The 17,957-nt window shown below is 37.4% G+C and overlaps 1 protein-coding gene across 2 annotated transcripts in view; it reads left to right on the forward strand.

The window, feature by feature from the left end:
* Positions 1-1,699: 1,699 nt before the first annotated feature.
* The window catches only part of RLF (rearranged L-myc fusion), a 37,550-nt gene continuing 21,292 nt past the window's right edge, over positions 1,700-17,957 (forward strand). The window contains exons 1-4 of one of the 2 annotated variants that reach the window (XM_014541593.1): positions 1,700-1,857; positions 3,203-3,284; positions 8,455-8,587; positions 11,942-12,144. In XM_014541593.1, coding sequence (XP_014397079.1) covers positions 1,745-1,857; positions 3,203-3,284; positions 8,455-8,587; positions 11,942-12,144 — 531 coding nt within the window. In that variant the 5' untranslated portion in view covers positions 1,700-1,744. Of the gene's footprint in view, positions 1,858-3,202; positions 3,285-8,454; positions 8,588-11,324; positions 11,414-11,941; positions 12,145-17,957 lie in introns of those variants that run through there. The other variant, XM_014541594.1, reaches the window with a different exon arrangement.

Genomic DNA, 17,957 nt, shown 5'->3' on the forward strand with positions numbered 1-17,957 from the left:
CAGTAGTCTTAATGGAGTTTCTGGGTCAGAAGATAATTAGATGGGTGACAACAGTGTTCTAAATGCAGAGGTGGACTGTGGAAAGACCCACCTCACCTGTATGCACTCTGCCTTTCTCTTTGCGTACTTTGGCTAGCAGTTGGTTAATTTGCATATGTGGTTCCAGCTGTCATGTTGTGTTGACTCATTCTGAAAGCTCTATGAGGATAGGTCTCCATGTCTTTCCCCAGCATCTAGCACTGTATGTAGAGTAGGCTATCAATAATTTTTGTCACCCTAGCCGGTTTGGCTCAGTGGATAGAGCATTGGCCTTTGGACCGAAGGGTCTCAGATTCGATTCTGGTCAAGGATATGTACCTCGGTTGCCGGCCCGGGCCCTGGTCGGGGCACGTGCTTGAGGCAACCAATAGATGTGTTTCTCTCACATTGATATTTCTCTCTGTCTTTCCCTATCTCTTCCACTCTCTCTAAAAATCAATGGAAAAATATCTTCGGGTGAGGATTTAAAAAATAAAAATAAAACATTTCTATGGCTATTTAAAAAAATAAATCTTTGTCAAATGAATAAAATTGTGAATGTATTCAGCAAGCATTTAGTGAGATTTGAGAATGTCCTGTAGGGATGGAGGAGTGTTAGGCCTACAAAGATTGATAAGATATAATATCTGATCAGCCTCAAGGAGCATAAAATCTGGTACTGGTTATGAATTTGTAAAGCTGTCTAGTTTTTAGATTAACCAATGCAGACATTAAGTAATTTGCTGACCTAAAACAGAATTTCTTTCTAACATACATTTTAATAAATTTCTGAAGAGTGATTTTTGTGACATCTTACCTATGTAACAGATAAGCACATATTCTGTGTTCCTTCTCTCTACTGATTTAGCTGAAGAGGATTGTTATGGAGTAAGTTTTATGATCTTGTTATTTAGATTTTTTTCTTATTAAAATTTGGAATTTGGCCCTGGCTAGTGTGGCTCAGTTGGTTGGGTGTCATTCTAAGCACTGAAAGATTGCTGGTTCGATTCCTAGTCAGGGCACATGCCTGGGTTGCGTACTCGATCCCCATTAGGGGGTGTGCAGGAAGCAGCTGATCAGTGTTTCGTTCTCTCATGGATGTTTCTCTCTCTCTCTTCTCCTTTCCCCCTCTCTTTAAAAGTCAATTAATATATATATTTTTAATCCTCACTTGATATTTTTCCATTGATTTTTAGAGAAGAGAGAGGGAAAGACAGAGAAATAGCGATGTGAGAGAAACACATCAATTGGTTGCCTCCTGCATGAGCCCTGACCAGGGCCTGGGCCAAGCTGCTGGGGAGGAATCTGCAACCAAGGTACATGTCCTTGCCCGGCATCAAACCTGGGACCCTTTGGTATGCAGGCCAACGCTTTATCCACTGAGCAAAACCCGCTAGGGCTAGAGATGATAACTTTAGACCTCTAGAAAGCACTACTATAGGCATTTTATGGCTCTACTCAGTGATTTATTTTCCTGTCAGAAGAGCAATTCTGCCTTTTCTTTAACTCAGCATAAACAATTCATTAAGTGGTGAAAAGAGAATCCTCTAAACAAGCCAGCGTCTGTAAAGGCAAATACAAGTTGTGTGGGTCTATTAGAAAAAAGGGAACAAAGAGAATCAAAGACAATTTGTTTCATTGTTTTAATTTTTTAAATAATTAAAAATTTTATTTTATTTTTTAGACCCTATTGCAATATGCAAGCAACAAGAATGCATCAGAACATATGGTGTATCTTCTGGAGGTATATCGACTTGCTATCCAAAGCTTTGCCAGTGCACGCCCGTATTTAACTACTGAATGTGAAGATGTCCTATTAGTGCTTGGCAGATTAGTACTGTAAGTTTAAGAACTTAAATCACTCTTAAAACTAAGTACTCTTGGTTGTAATGTTTGCCTGACTTCTGGTTCCTATGGCATCATGTTATTCAAAGCACCATTAAAGTCATATCTTTGCATGAAATTTCCTTTGCTCTGAGCCCTCACACTCTGGTTCCCAGGAGATAAGTACAAGCCAAGCAACATAACCAATTGCCTCCAGTCTCTTTTCCTGCTCAGGCTTAAAATCCAAGAACGGTAGATTTTCTCTGTTCTCAGGTGTAGATCAGTTTAAGTGACAGTATCTGTGGGAACTGTTTTGGTCTTAGAAGGACACTTTGGAGAAAGAGGAAAACATTATGAAATTCTGCAATTCAGTTGTACTATTTGAACTAAGATAGCAGAAAGTATCAGGGTGCACAATATAAGATTACCACTCTAAGAGTCCATGATAATTTAGCTGCTGTTTTAATACCTGGCTGCCTAGTCGCAGACAAAATTACACCTCTAATGTAATTTTCAACTGCAAGCTGAAAAAAATACAGCAGCTCTTCCGTTTTTACCTGGGGAATCACTTTGGTTCAGCTTACAGATTGTTGGGATAACTTCTTGTCTGGGTGATCCATTTTATTTTTATCTGGCCTCACCCTATTTTCTTTCCTTTTCTCCAAAACCTTTAATACTGTACCTTTCACGGAACACAAACATTCCTGGTTTTATAATCTCATTATTACTTACTAATCCCTAAAGGGCAAAGTAACATTCTGCAAGATTTTAGAGAGGTTTTGGTTTATTGGTATTTTGATTTGATCTTTATTCAGAGTGTTATGTATTCCCTTTTTAAAATTCTCCATTATTTTTTCTGGGTATTGGTTAGTGTAAAAAGAAGAAAACTTTTTTTTTCTTGCTTGACTGGTTAGAGGTAAAGAAATGACCTTGCCAATCTTTCTGCTTCTTATGCAAATGACAAGAACCTAAATAGATGATAGTTACATATATTTATCACTTTATCAACTGAATTGACAGGAGCATGAGCTCCTGTTTTTATTTTCTGTAATCAGAATGTTTTCTGTATGGGCACCTCCCCTCCCTGACACACCCCAATTAACTAAATAAAACTGCTTGGTATATGATTCATAAAAAGTTTATATTCTTACTAAATATATTAAAGTAACAATGTAACTATTAAGCCTCCTGGTTTTTCTTTTTTTTAAAGTTGAAAGGCTAATATAACAATATTGAAGAAAGTTTTAAAGAGTAAAAAATAAATTTAAAAGTCTAAACAAAAATATATTCTGTACCAGTGTCATACTGTGTTTGATTATGACTATAGCCACTTTTATATACTGACTTATGTATATTGTAGGAGTTGTTTTGAATTGCTGCTTTCAGTGTCTGAAAGTGAACTGCCTCATGAAGTCTGGGTACTCTTTCTTCAGTCTCTACAGGTGAGTTGATTTGGGCTCAAAAAAGGTCTCTGTTTAGGTATACAAGACACCTAATTAATTTCTCTCAGCAAACTAAATTTAGAAACTTAGAACAAAACAAGTTAATTATATATTGGTATTAAGTTTGTAAAATGAGAGACCTTTCAGATAAAGGGGGTGTGTTAAAAAATGATTTTTTTGGTTTGTTTTTGTTAGCCTTTACATAGCTTAGAAATCAACAAAGAAGTTTTCATTATTCAAAAACAGTTTTAGGCAGGATAAAGGTATTAAAAAATGTAAAATTGTGTATGGTTATAAGGTAGCAATATTTGGGTCATTCATAGTACACTTATATAGCAATTTCCTCCTAACACTTCAGGGATTATGTTAAGCATTATCAGTCAAAATAATCGTAAATTCTATTCATGCTTTTTACTTACAGGAGAGCTACATTGGCTCTCATATTGGCTTGATTATCAGCTTTCTAAGGATGAGCAGATCAGAAGGTAGCAAGTTGGGGAGGGGGAGAGGAGGGTAAGAAGAAAAGCAACTGCACTGCTAGCAACAGGAGGCAAATTTGCTTATTACTGTTAGAGAAAGAAAAACTATTTTTAAAAAATAGACATAAGTAATAATAGTTATCACTTATTTCTAATCACTAATTATGTGCCAAACACTGTTCTCTGCATGTTTTGTATCTTTTTCTTTTTTTTTAAAATATATTTTTATTGATTTCAGAGAGGAGGGGAGAAGGAGAGAGAGATAGAAACATCAATGATGAGAGAGAATCATTGATTGGCTGCCTCCTGTATGCCCCACACTGGGGATTGAGCCCACAACCCAGGCATGTGCCCTTGACTGGAATTGAACCTGGGACCCTTCTTTCCACTGAGCCAAACTAGCTAGGGCTTGTATCTTTTTCTTAATCCTCACCCAAAAAAATTTTTCCCATTGATTTTTTTTTTTTTTTTTAAGAAAGAGTGGAGGGGAGGAAGGAGGAGGAGGGGGAGAGAGAGAAACATTGATGAGAGAGAGACACATTAATTGATGCTCTGACTGTGGCTGGGGACTGAGCCTGCAACCGAGGTACCTGCCCTTGACCAGGAATCGAACTTGAGACTCTTCAGTCCAAGGGCTGACACTCTACCCACTGAGCAACCGGCCAGGGCTGTTTTGTATCTTTTACTCAAATTATAAACCTCATAGTCATTTGACTCTCCATTTACAGATGGGGAGACCGGCATAGAGAGTTTAATTAATTAGCTTGCCCCAAGTTACACCCAGGTTTATATCCAGAGCTTTGTATCACGGAAGACCCAAGCTCCTTAGTAGCTTGGACCTGTTTCATGAAGGCACAAGAAATGATTTGCATATTAACAGACACACCTCATTATCTGAACATTTCTTTTCTGGGATATATAAACCAAAATGTTAATATTTTTATCTTTGGGGAAAAGAGGTTTCTTTGTCATGTTCTTGGCCTGTCTCAATCCCTGTAATGTGGCACTAGTTCTTCACATAATTATACAACGTCTTTCATACATAGCACATTGATTTTGTTACTCTTTGTTTTGAGTCCTGCCAGTCGTTTTGTCCTGGCATATGGCATTCTAGAAGGCAAATCTAATTATTAGGGCTGTTGCTATTATTTTTATTAGTATCCTTTGCAGAGGGAATACTCTCACATTTCTTCTTTTCTTAGATAGATGCCTGAATAAAATATTTCTCTTTTTTCCCCATCTGTGTAAGATTTTTTAGCAGACATTTAGGATATATTTTTGAAAGTGTTCAAAAAATAAGTGCAGTAGAGGTACAGATAAATGTAAGATGTGGTTCCTTTTGAAATCTAAAAGATAAAACCTTCAAATTTTCTTATTTTAAGTGATAAATGGAGATCACAGATGTTTTGAGGATACTGTTAATAATAGTTTTATCAGCAGGCAGGCCACTGATAGAACATTCAGCCACAACTTAAAGCTATGTAACCCTTCCAGACTTTTCACCCTATGGATATAAAAATACACTCTGAAATGGATCTTTTGTTGTTGTTAATCTTCACCCGAGGATATTTTTCTATTGATTTTTAGGGAGAGTGGAAGAGAGAGGGAAAGACAGAAACTTCGATCTGAGAGAGAAACACATTGGTTGCCTCCTGCACGAGCCCCGGGCTGGGGAGGAGCTTGCAACCAAGGTACGTGCCCTTGACCTGAACTGACCCCGGAACCCTTTGGTCCGCAGGCCGATGCTCTATCTACTGAGCCAAACGGGCTAGGGCTGAAATGGATTTTTTAATAAACAAAAATGAGCTCCTATGTTTTGTAACTTTTTGAAACTTAATAATTTTATCATTGAAGTTTCCCACACCCAGTGTCAATATGGGGTGTGGTTTCCCACACCAGCAAGCAATTCTTGTACTCCAGCAGTGTGTCAAAGAATTAATTGAGCTGAATTGTGACACTGTCTACCCAGAGAAGAGAGCATCCCCCGCCACACACTTCAGACACCAGCCACAAACCTAGCTGTTGCCTGGACTTCTGACTGACTGCCATAAACCAGAGGTTCCTCATGACTGCCTTGGGGTTGATTAGATTGCTAGAACGGATCACAGAACTTAGAGAAACATTTTATTTACTAGATCACCAGTTTATCGTGAAAGGATATAACTCAGGAATAGCCAGATGGAATATATAGGGCAATGTACATGGGAAGGGACATGGAGCTTCTGTGCCCAGGAACTGTGGATGAAGACCAACTATCTTATAAATCACAATATTGCAATCATGGACATATGTCTAGGATTATATATATAGATCTCCCTTTCTGATAACTTCCTGGGATTCTGCTGTGTGGTTGCACCATAAATTATTTGATTAAATCTCTTTGCTATTTGTTATAAATAGTGCTAGAGTGAACATCTTGTGCTAGTATTTTTGTATTGTAGATTTCCAGATGTCAACTAGGAGATATATATATATGTTTTTATTGATTTTATAGAGGAAGTGAGAGGGAGAGAGATAGAAACATTGATAAGAGAGAATCACCCATTGGCTGTCTCCTGCATGCCTCCCCCACTGGGGACCTAGCCTGCAACCCGAGTATGTGCCCTGACCAGGAATCAAACTGGTGACCTCTTGGTTTCTGGGTCAACCCTTTACTGCTGAGCCACATCAGCTGGGCTCCATCATAGTTTTAAAAGATTCTATTTAATATTTTTTAAAGTAACTTTGCTATAATAAATATGTACCCATTGGTAACAAAGGATTACACACATCATTCTTACTTAGAATAAACTGTATTTTGAACAGAGAAAAAAGTAGAAAACTTCTTTGTTTTTAACCCAAACTGTAGTTTTTATTTCAGTTGGTGATAGTATTTTTTGCTAACGTATAATGGTATAGATATGTTAAGGTATTACAAATATGGTAAAAGACACAGCAAATTCTGAAATTTTCACATGCAATCTTCACCTTTACTTTAAAGTAAATGCCTGTTGTCTTCAATTAAGGAGAAAGAAGCCTGAGGACAAGCCAAGCAGCATTTGTAAAATATTGCTGTTTGTAAATTATTAACGGGGACTATCACATTCTGTGTTAATTTTATGTCTTAAACTCTTTCTCAGTAGAAGATAACTCAACATATTAGGAATGTGTTTAACCTATAATTTTGATGTGAAAATTAAATAGATAAAATAAATTTTACTTTTTATATTTCACTTGAATATAAGATTACATTCTTTTTTTTTTTTTTTTAAATGATAGGGGGGGGCCTGCTGAACATCATAGGATTACATTTTTTTTTTAAAAAAAATATATCTTTATTGATTTCAGAGAGGAAGGGAGAGGGAGAGAAAGAGAAACATGATGAGAGGGAGAATCATTAATTGGCTGCCCTCTGCACGCCCCCTACTGGGTATGGAGCCCACAACCCGGGCATGTGCCCTTGGCCAGAATCGAACCTGGGACCCTTCAGTCCGCAGTCCGATGCTCTATCCACTGAGCCAAACCGGCTAGGGCATAAGATTACATTCTTAAGTCTGTGAACTTTTCAAACTTATATTTTCCAAAGGAATACTGTAAGTGGAAGCTATGTTCCTTGAGAATTTCAGAAGTCTAAATTAAGGGAAAACAAGTTAAAATTTTAAAATATGGGAATAACCAATAATCCTCACTAGTAATAAAGGATAGTGAGACATATACTTAATCATTTACTCCAAGTTAAATTTCTAACCCCCATTCCCCCACCATTTATGTATGGATTTTTAAATTTAATTTTTTCCATCACCATTTATATGTTTTTTAAAGAACAAATTATTGGCAATTATATTTTGTTGTCTTTTTAAAAAAAATATTTTTATTGATTTCAGAGAGGAAGGGAGAGGGAGAGATAGAAACATTGGATGAGAGAGAATCATCCATCGGCCGCCTCCTGCACACCCCTTACTGAAGGTTGAGCCCACAGCCTGGGCATGTGCCTTCACTGGGAATGGAACACTTGCCTCCTGGTTTATGGGTCAATACTCAACCATTGAGCCACACTGGCTGGGCTATATTTTGTTTTCTGAGGAGATAGAATGATAGTTAATAACCTAGACTTTTCACGACATTTTATATACAGCCATCTCATTTAAAAAGCCATTTGATAGAATAATTTAAACAATTGAAAAAGTATATGACAATTGGTGTCATTAAGTAATATTTCTATCCAATGGAATAAGCTGCCTGTGAATACTATAGAATTCTTTAAAGGAAAGCTGTACCACTGGCCATACAATAATTTAGTAATGCAAGGATGTAATTGAATTGTGATTCTAATTTTACCTAAGGGGAATTCAGGACATTTTAAAAATATATATATTTTTTATTGATTTCAGAGAGGAAGGGAGAGGGAGAGAGAAACATCGATGATAAGAGAGAATCATCGATCTGCTGCCTTCTTCACGCCCCCCGTTTGGGATTAAAACCACAACCCAGGCATGTGCCCTTGACAGGAATTGAACTTAGGACCCTTTGGTCCATAGGCTGATGCTCTATCCACTGATCCAAACCAGCTAAGGCTCACAAAGCTTTGAGTATAGTTTCCCACCCCCAAAATATATTGGTCCTTTTATAGACATTCATTTATATTTAAAAGGCAAAACTACTGTCTATATTGCTTATTTGCCTACTTTCTGGATGTGTTGTGTTTGTTTTAGGAGTCACATGATGCATTATTGGAATTTGGGAATAATAACCTACAAATATTGGTTCATGTTACCAAGGAAGGGGTGTGGAAAAATCCGGTTCTTCTTAAAATTCTGTCTCAGCAGCCAGTAGAAACAGAAGAAGGTAAGTCTTAAAACATACTGACTATATTAAAGGAGAAGTTAGTTCTAAGAGAATTAAAATTGATATGTGGGTTAAAATTTTGTGAATTTTACCTGATGTTTATATCCAGTCATTCTGTTCTCCTTGGAATAGTAAAAACTAACCGTTAGCATTTAATTTTTTTTTTAAATCCTCATCTGAGGACATGCTTAGCGAGAAAGAGGGCAGAGGGAGAGAAAGACTTCGATCAGTTGCCTTCCATACATGTCCCAACTGGGGATCGAACCTACAACTTTTTGGTACATAGTATGATGTTCCACCAACTGAGCTGCTCGGGCCAGAGAATATTTAATGTTTTGCCTAAGGATTATTTCATTTTTAAGTAGTGTTTTAAATTCTTTGCACTTTTTTTTTAAAGATTTTTAAATTGACTTTTAGAGAGGAAGGGAGAGAGAGAGAGAGAGAGAGAGAGAGAGAGAGAGAGAGAGAGAAAGAGAGAGAGAAAGAAAGAAAGAAAAGAAAGAAAGAAAAAGAGAAAGAGAAAACACACATCTATATGAGAGCAATCCATCAGCTGCCTACTGGGGATTGAATCTGCAACCTGGGCATGTGCTCTGATGGAATTGAACTGGCAACTCCTCGGTGCCTGGGACGACTCCCAACCAACTGAGCCACACCGGCCAGGGCTCTTTTGTACTTCCTTTAAAATGTTTCATTGAGTAACAATGTTCAGACAAAGTTCCTGAGGTAGAAATGAATAATCTGCTTCTAGACTTTGGTGTATAGTAGAGCTTAATATTTGTACACTGTAAGCCTTTATTATTATGCTTAAAGAGAAATGTAAGTGTGGTGAAAGAAGTAAATGTGGGAATTTAGAAGAGGGTGGGTTGTGTAGATTACATGCCTGTTTTCAGGTGTGGGATTTGTGAAAATGCTTACACCCTGGTAGGGCAGGTAAATAGAGCAGAAAAGGATATAGGGCTGACAGCTCTGGCAGGAAATAATACGGGTGAATTAGATTGGAGAGAGTCTTTAAAAGAATGGCTAGGACACAACACCTAACTTGATTTCCTTGAGTAAAGGAGTTGGCAAGGAAGAATAATGCCAGAATTTCATTTCTGTATGATTGAGAAAGTACCATTACTAAAAATAGGAGTAACAAACAAACTATTTGGGAGATATGATTGAGTTCTTTTGTGCTATTTAGTGCCTGTGGAACTAAGCTGGAAAAGTCCAAGTGAAAGTGATCTGTTTTCTGTCCATGCTTTTTGACCTTTACTACACATTTAGCTATCTGTGGAATTTAAAACCAAAACACACACCCACGCCTGAAGGCCAGGCTCCATCTACTAAATCAAAATCTCCAGAATTGAAGCTCTGGCATCCAGATCTTTTTGAAATGCTACAGGAAATGGGCACCTCCCACCTATGAGTGGTGGGAGTATAAACTCTGGAAATCAATTTGTCAGCAAGGTCCAGTTCTAGGAATTTTTTTCCATACATATATCCATCCATGGTCGGAATAGCCTATGTACAGGATTGTAAATTATAGCATTATTGATGTTTGCCAAAGATTGGAAACAACTTGCAAGTGTATCAGTGGGGGATTGGTTAAATTAAGTATAGTTTACCCACACAGTGGAATACTATTCAGTTGTTAAAAGTATTGAAGTAGCTCAGTGTGCAGTGATGATAGAATGATGTGTATGATATATTAAATGAGAACCTTCGGTACTAGGAATATTTTTGGAAGTATAAACAAGACATTGGAAATGGTTATTGTTTCTTGGGAAGGAAAACTATGGGACTGGTTTCAGAGTAGAAAGAAGACTGTTTTTAACTACACCTTTTTGTATGCCTTTTGAGTTTTGTGTCGTGCTTATATGGAATTTTTAAAAAGGGGGGGGAATTTTGAAAACCTTTGATCCTGATACATAGTTAAGATTGGGCCAGTGGTTTAATCTCCCTCCCTCCTCAGTGGTTTATTGTTAATATTAATGATTTCTACCCCCTATGTGGCCTATAAACATAGCACCATGGGTATCACCTGAGAGGCTTGTTAGAAAAGCAGAATCTCAAGTCCCATGCCAGACCTACTGAATTAGAATCTGTATTTTAGTAAGATTCCCCAGGTGATTCAGAAGGCTCTTTGAGGTTTGAGGAACACTATTTTAGATGAGCCACTTAAAGCAGTTTGCTCATTCACCACTTGTCTTACTTTTTAAAAAATATGTTTTTATTCATTTCAGACAGAGGAAGGGAGGGGAGAGATAGAAACATCAATGATGAGAGAGAATCATTGATTGGCTGTCTCCTGCACGCCCCCTACTGGGAATTGAGCTTGCAGCCCAGGCATGTGCACTGAGAATCGGACTATTGACCTGGTTCATCGTTCGACACTCAACCACTGAATCACACGGGTGGGGCACCACTTGTCTTGATATGCACTATTCCCCCCTCTATTCTTTAAATGTAAAATGATGCTACACACTTGTTGAGAATCTGCTGTTCATAAATTGAGAGCTTGTCCAGAATACTGTGCAAATCAGTGCTTAGGTGCTTAATATTCAGTACTGCTCAGCAGCATTTTCCAAAGTGTGTACTGAACCAGGAACATATTTACATTGTACTAATAATATATGTAAAAGGGTTCTCTGGTCAAATCAGTTTGGGAAACATTGGATTAAATCAAAGTGGACAGTTTTCTTTATTGTAGGACTGTTCAGAGATTTGACCAAGGAATCCTTTTTTTTTCTAGGACTATCTCTCAGGTCTTTTGGTCGGTGGAACACACTTTGAGAAATGCCTGGTTTAGAGGAAAGAGCACCACTGGCTTTGGAATTTTTGGCAAGTTACCTAATTTCTCTGAATATTAATTTTCCTAACCTTAAACTGGGGATGATAATACTTGCCTTGGTGGTGGTGTGAGGAATAAATGAGAGGTATATAAAAACACTCAGCTAAAAACTTGGTTACCTCATAATTATAAATTGTAGTTGTTAATATTACATAGGTTACTTGTTTCTTTTTCTTGCACTTATGCTTATAGTTCATTTCACTATTTCTGATTTCTTTATCAGAAAGTGAGGAAGGAGGGCAAATAATTAATTTTGATAGTGTTATTAGCTTTTTTAAAAGGTTTGGTGTTCTAAATAAAACTGCTAAGTAATGTGGGAAGCATTAACAAAATGCTCTTTATTTTACACTCTGCTCTATTAAATGAGTATTGAGACTAGATTCAACTTCCCAATTATATCAACTGAATTTTTATTCATTAAAAACAAATGAACAACATCGAAAGCTATCAAACTTTCATCATAACAACCTTGACATTTTATGTGGTATAATAAAAATTTTATTTTTCCTTTTTTCTAGTCAATAAGTTGATTGCTGAAGAAGGACCTTTCTTTCTGCAAATGCGAATAAAACATTTGTTGAAATCTAACTGCATCCCTCAGGCTACTGCCTTATCAAAGCTGTGTGTAGACTCTAAAGAAATTTCGAATGTGTCATCTTTTCAGCAAGCCTATATCACATGCTTGTGTTCCATTCTCCCTAATGAAGATGCTATTAAGGAGGTGAGTAAAGCAAATAACTGCTGTTGTCATTCAGATTTACTATAAAAATTTTTAATATATTTTTATTGAGAAAGGGAGAGGGAGAGAGAGTTAGAAATATCAATGATGAGAGAGAATCATTGATTGGCTGCCTCCTGCACGTCCCCCACTGGGGATCGAGCTCGCAACCCGGGCATGTGCCCTTGACCGGAATCAAACCTGGGACCCTTCAGTCCACAGGCCAATACTCTATCCACTGAGCCAAACCAGCCAGGGCTTACTATAAATTTTAATAGAATTTGATAAATGTTTCATGGCAGGATGAAAACCAAAATACCCCCCCTCCCCCAACTACTGAAAAGTACTGGTTTTTTTTCTTTGATAAGTACTATTTTAATTGTATATTTAAGTGTTCAACAGATTGAATATAAAGTTTTGTCATAGGTAGATTTCAAAAGTAGGTCATTAAAGAATATGTAGATGTTTGTGTTTAAGTAATGGTTTGCTTTGAAATCTTTAATTGTGAAAGTTGTTTTTTCTTAAAGTAATCTTTTTTTCTATGTTTGGGAAATGCAGGAATTATTAATACTGGCATCAAGGAAGAAACTAAAGAGAATGACACTTATCTTTAGCTTAAATTACTTTATACATTAACTATAAGCAGAGAAATGTAGGACTTTAGAACCCATGAATACATTTTGAATAGTGATTAAGTGGACAAATGGGATACCATTGAAAATAATAAAGTGATTGAGTCTTTTTAAAAACTATTTTATAAGCCACATTGCATTCTTTCTTTAAAACCTGAATCATTGTTTTCCTTAGAAAAGTTAAAATTAGTTTTTCCTAATAGTTGTTGATAATTATACAGAGAAAAATCAGGAATTCCTAGGCTGTAATTCATCATCTGCCTTTACTTCTCTTACCTGCCATTCAAATCTGACATATGGATTCTCATTTTACATCTACACTGAATTTTTTTATTTAATGAAGGAACCCTATGGATCTGGATCTATGGTGTAGTAATTCTTAAACTTTTATGACAATTTCAACTATAAGTATTCTACCTTCCAAATGCAACTCTCCTCTGTCTTTTCACCTCACTCCCTTTAATATAAAGCAAGCATGTCAAACCCAAAGGCTAACACGGGCCAAATAAACAAGGTTTAAGTTTATGTAGGCCACAAAAGAAACAAAAGCTTCAATTTTCATGGAAACGTAGGTTTATTTCGATAGAGACATGCTAAATACAAAGGGCTGAAATAAATGAGTAATCGTTAACAAAAAATAATAAAAAACATTTTAATAAAAATATTTTTTCTTGAACATTAACTTACCAGACATGAATAACTGCACAAATTAATAAACGTAACGCAAATAAATCTATTTTTCTTGTTCTCCGAAAGCAAAATATTTCCTGTCGCGCACACCAGTCAGTCCAAGAGTAATGACGTGGCAATCAGCTGCTAAAATATTCACTGCTAGTATTAGTGGAGAGAAATGGTGCCCCTGTGCCTAAGGTGCGTAGGGAAATGAACGCAACACGATTATAGTAATCAGTCATTAGCAAACGTTTTAGTTCGTTATTAATAATTATGTATAACAGGATATTGTAAAAATTAAGTTACAAAATTTTTATTAAAATGTTTCTTACATACCATTATATTGTCTGGGCCACAAAAATATTTGTTGTGGGCCACATGCAGGCCATGAGTTTGACATGCTTGAGATAAAGATTCCACCAGGACCAATAATCTATTAATCCTGTCACCTTGTCACTCTCCCTCATCCTCAACATGCTCTCACTTCCCTCCTTCACTTTCCATAGTCATTGTTATCATTCTCTTGCATACACCTTCAATTCCTCTGCTGATCTCTCCCTTACCTGTACTTATTTGATTACTAACCAGTATCCTGAGTCCCTGAATTTCTACCAACTCTTTTTTTTAATGGTTTTTTTAAATTGATTTCATAGAGGAAGGAAGAGGGAGAGAGAAATAGAAACATCAATGATGAAAGAGAATCATTGATTGACTCCATCCTGCACAACCCCCACTGGGGATCGAGCCCGCAACCCAGGCATATGCCCTTATCCAGAATTGAACCCAGAACCCCTCAGTCTGCAGGCCAACACTCTTTTTTCTTTTTCTTTTTAAATATATTTTATTGATTTTTACAGAGAGGAAGGGAGAGGGATAGAGAGTTAGAAACATCCATCAGCTGCCTCCTGCACGCCCCCTATTGGGGATAGAGCCTGCAACCCAGGTACATGCCCTTGACCGGAATCAAACCCGGGACTCTTCTTCAGTCCACGGGCCGACACTCTTATCCACTGAGCCAAGTTGGCTAGGGCTCCACCAACTCTTTATCTTAACTTGCATGGATGATGCCAAACTTGTGTGGAGAAACATCTGGGTGATGCCAAACTTGTGTGGAGAAACATCTGCCAACTAAGTTTTACTTTATTTTTTATTTATTTATTTATTTTTGTTTTAATTAAATCTTTATTGTTCGGATTACATTTGTTCCTCTTTTTTTTCCCCCCATAACTCCCCTCCTCCCAGTGCCCGCCCCACCCTCCGCCCTCACTCCCCACCCACTGTCCTCATCCATAGGTGCACGATTTTTGTCCAGTCTCTTCCCGCATCTCCCATTCCCCTTTCCCCGCCAAGAATAGTCAGTCCATTCCCTTTCTATGTCCCTGATTCATTATAATCACCAGTTCATTCTGTACATCAGATTATTTATTCACTTGATTCTTAGATTCACTTGTTGATAGATGCATGTTTGTTGTTCACAATTTGTATCTTTACCTTTTTCTTCTTCCTCCTCTTAAAGGATACCTTTCAGCATTTCATATAATACTGGTTTAGTGGTGATGAACTCCTTTAGCTTTTCCTTATCTGTGAAGCTCTTTATCTGACCTTCAATTCTGAATGATAGCTTTGCTGGATAAAGTAATCTTGGTTGTAGGTTCTTGCTATTCATCACTTTGAATATTTCTTGCCACTCCCTTCTGGCCTGCAAAGTTTCTGTTGAGAAATCAGCTGACAGTCGTATGGGTATTCCCTTGTAGGTAATTGAGACTCTTTCTCTTGCTGCTTTTAAGATTCTCTCTTTGTCTTTTGCTCTTGGCATTTTAATTATGATGTGTCTTGGTGTGGTCCTCTTTGGATTCCTTTTGTTTGGGGTTCTCTGCGCTTCTTGGACCTGTAAGTCCATTTCTTTCACCAGGTGGGGGAAGTTTTCTGCCATTATTTCTTCAAATAGGTTTTCAATATCTTGCTGTCTCTCATCTTCTGGCACCCCTATAATTCTGATATTAGTGCGCTTGAAGCTGTCCCAGAGGCTCCTTACACTATCTTCATATTTTCGGATTCTTTTTTCATTTTGCTTTTCCGGTTGGGTGTTTTTTGCTTCTTCGCATTTCAAATCTTTGACTTGATTCTTGCGCTCCTCTGGTCTGCTATTGGGTGTCTGTATAATATTCTTTATTTCAGTCCGTGTATGCTTAATTTCTAGTTGGTTCTTTATCATAGCATCGAGGGTCTCATTAGTTTTCGTGACTCTCTCCTCAAGTTTATTGACAGCTTCTAGCACATTTTTGCAAGCCCTCAAAATTGCGATTTTTAGCTCTATATCCTCCATTTCTGTCATGTTTTTTTGTCTCCGCATTTTTTATGCTTTCTTGGTGCACCCCCTAGTGGTCTTTGTGCGCAGTCTTGTTCTAGTTGAGCCTTGATTGTTGTAGTTAATACTAGAGGGATTTGACCACCAGGCCGACTGGCTGTGTGAATCAGCTGTGTCTGCCGCGGAAAACTTCTGTCCTCTGGGGAGGTGCTAATCTAGCCTTTGCCTGAGGCGATCCGGCAAATGGCTCTGCGCAGGGCTTGGGCGGGGCGGGCTCAACAGGGCGGGCGGAGGGAGCGGTTATGGTGCCCTCAGTCCCGTTCCCAGAGGCTCTGCTTCTCAGAACCCCAGGAACCGCTGCAAACCTCGGAGAGAAAGCTGCCTTCCAACTGATGCCAGACACTCCCGCTTCTCCCGTTTGAGTCCGAGTCCCCAGCGATTCGCCCGTATCTGGAGCTCAGAGTCTGAGACTCCCCCCTGACCGAAAACGACAACCGCGCTCTCAGCCACCAGCCCGCTTTGCGCGCGCACCTCCGCACCTGAGTATTTTCCACACTGCGCCTCCTCTGAGCCTCGGTGTGCTGTTATTTTTCCTTCTAGTTGAAGAGTCTCTCCTCAGCCAGCCTTCCTGTGGTTCTGGGTGATGTCCGTTCCGTCTTTTAGTTGTATTTTTGAAGTGGTTGTTTGCGGCAGCAGTCTCCGGTGTTTACCTATGCCGCCATCTTGGTCTCTCACATTGAAACATCTTAAAGATACTTAGCTCCTCTTCAGAATTTTTATAACTTTTTGTCTAGTTCTTTATCTAATAATTAAAACAAGTTTTCCTCAAATATCATCATTCAAAGAAAATTAAGTGATAGGATTTCACGTTCTTTTTTACCCATTACAATCACTTTTTAATCATTTTCATTACAAATGTAGAGTCCATTAGTAATTATGCTTATTAGATAGATCTTAATGGGATAGGCTGAGAAATAAAAATAATTTGTCATTCTTTTGTGGAAAAATATATTCTAATTTCCAAATTAGCAATTTAAAAAGTTGTGGAATAAAATAGCATTTCTAATAGAAATCTAATGTGAGCCAAATATGCAATTTTTAAGTTTCTTAGTAGCCACATTCAGAAAGTAAGAACAGCCCTGACTGGTTTCTCAGTGGTTAGAGCATCAGCCCATGGACCAAAGGGTTGAGGGTTAGATTTGGGGCAAGGAGGCAACCAGTCGATGTGTTTCTCTCATGTAGATATAACCTTCTCCCTCTCCCTCTCCTTCTCCCTCTCTCCTCCCTCTCTCCCTCTCGCCTCCCCCTCCTCCTTTCCTTCTACTCTAAAAATCAATGGAAAAATAATATCCTTGGGTGAGGATTAAAAAAAAAAGTAAGAACAAGTGAAATTAATTTTACTAATCCATTTTATTTAACTCAACATATTGATGAAACAATATAAAAATGATTACTGTGATACCAGAATTGACACATGTGCCTGACATGTATACAACAGTAACTTACATAATGGAACAATTAAAGGTAAAATGTAGTCCTACCAAAAAATGAAGTTGTGTTTCACAGAAAAATATATTACTCTGCTTCTGTATTTAAATTAACTAAAATTAAATAAAATAGAAAATCTAGTTTAGTAATAGTTTCACACAACAAATCTTTTTTATTTCCTTCTCAACACTTTAATTATATTCTACTGGCAGGAAATCATTCTATTTTTTAAAACTAGTACTAATTTTTGTTAAGCTTCTAAATGAAAAATTTGAAAGGTTGTCAACTAGATGAGAAATTCTTCGGGGTTTTTTTAGTGCTCCCACATGTGTTAATTACAGTTTTGGTTTTTATCTTTTAAAATTAGAAGTAGATGAATTACACTTATTTTTTAACAGAAGAGGGATTTTCTGTCTTCTGTACGTGTTGAACTCGCTGTTTTCTTCATACACCCTAGCACCTTCTTAGTGTGGAGCGTGCTGAATGAATAGAACTTTTTTTTAATTACTGTGACTATTCCTGCAAAGTAATTTTTTTATTTTACACTTGAAAGAGGCTCTTCAATTTTACTTTGAATAACTCAAATAGTTTTCATTTCTTACAACGTAATTTGTCTGCTTGGGTTTAATATATTGCTTCTTGTTAGCATTTTACACACTAGATTTTCACTTTGCGCAGTCATGTTGTTTGAACATTTGCAAGCAGAGCCGACTAGC

Source organism: Myotis brandtii, unplaced genomic scaffold (assembly GCF_000412655.1).
Source record: "Myotis brandtii unplaced genomic scaffold, ASM41265v1 scaffold274, whole genome shotgun sequence".
Lineage (NCBI taxonomy): Eukaryota > Metazoa > Chordata > Mammalia > Chiroptera > Vespertilionidae > Myotis > Myotis brandtii.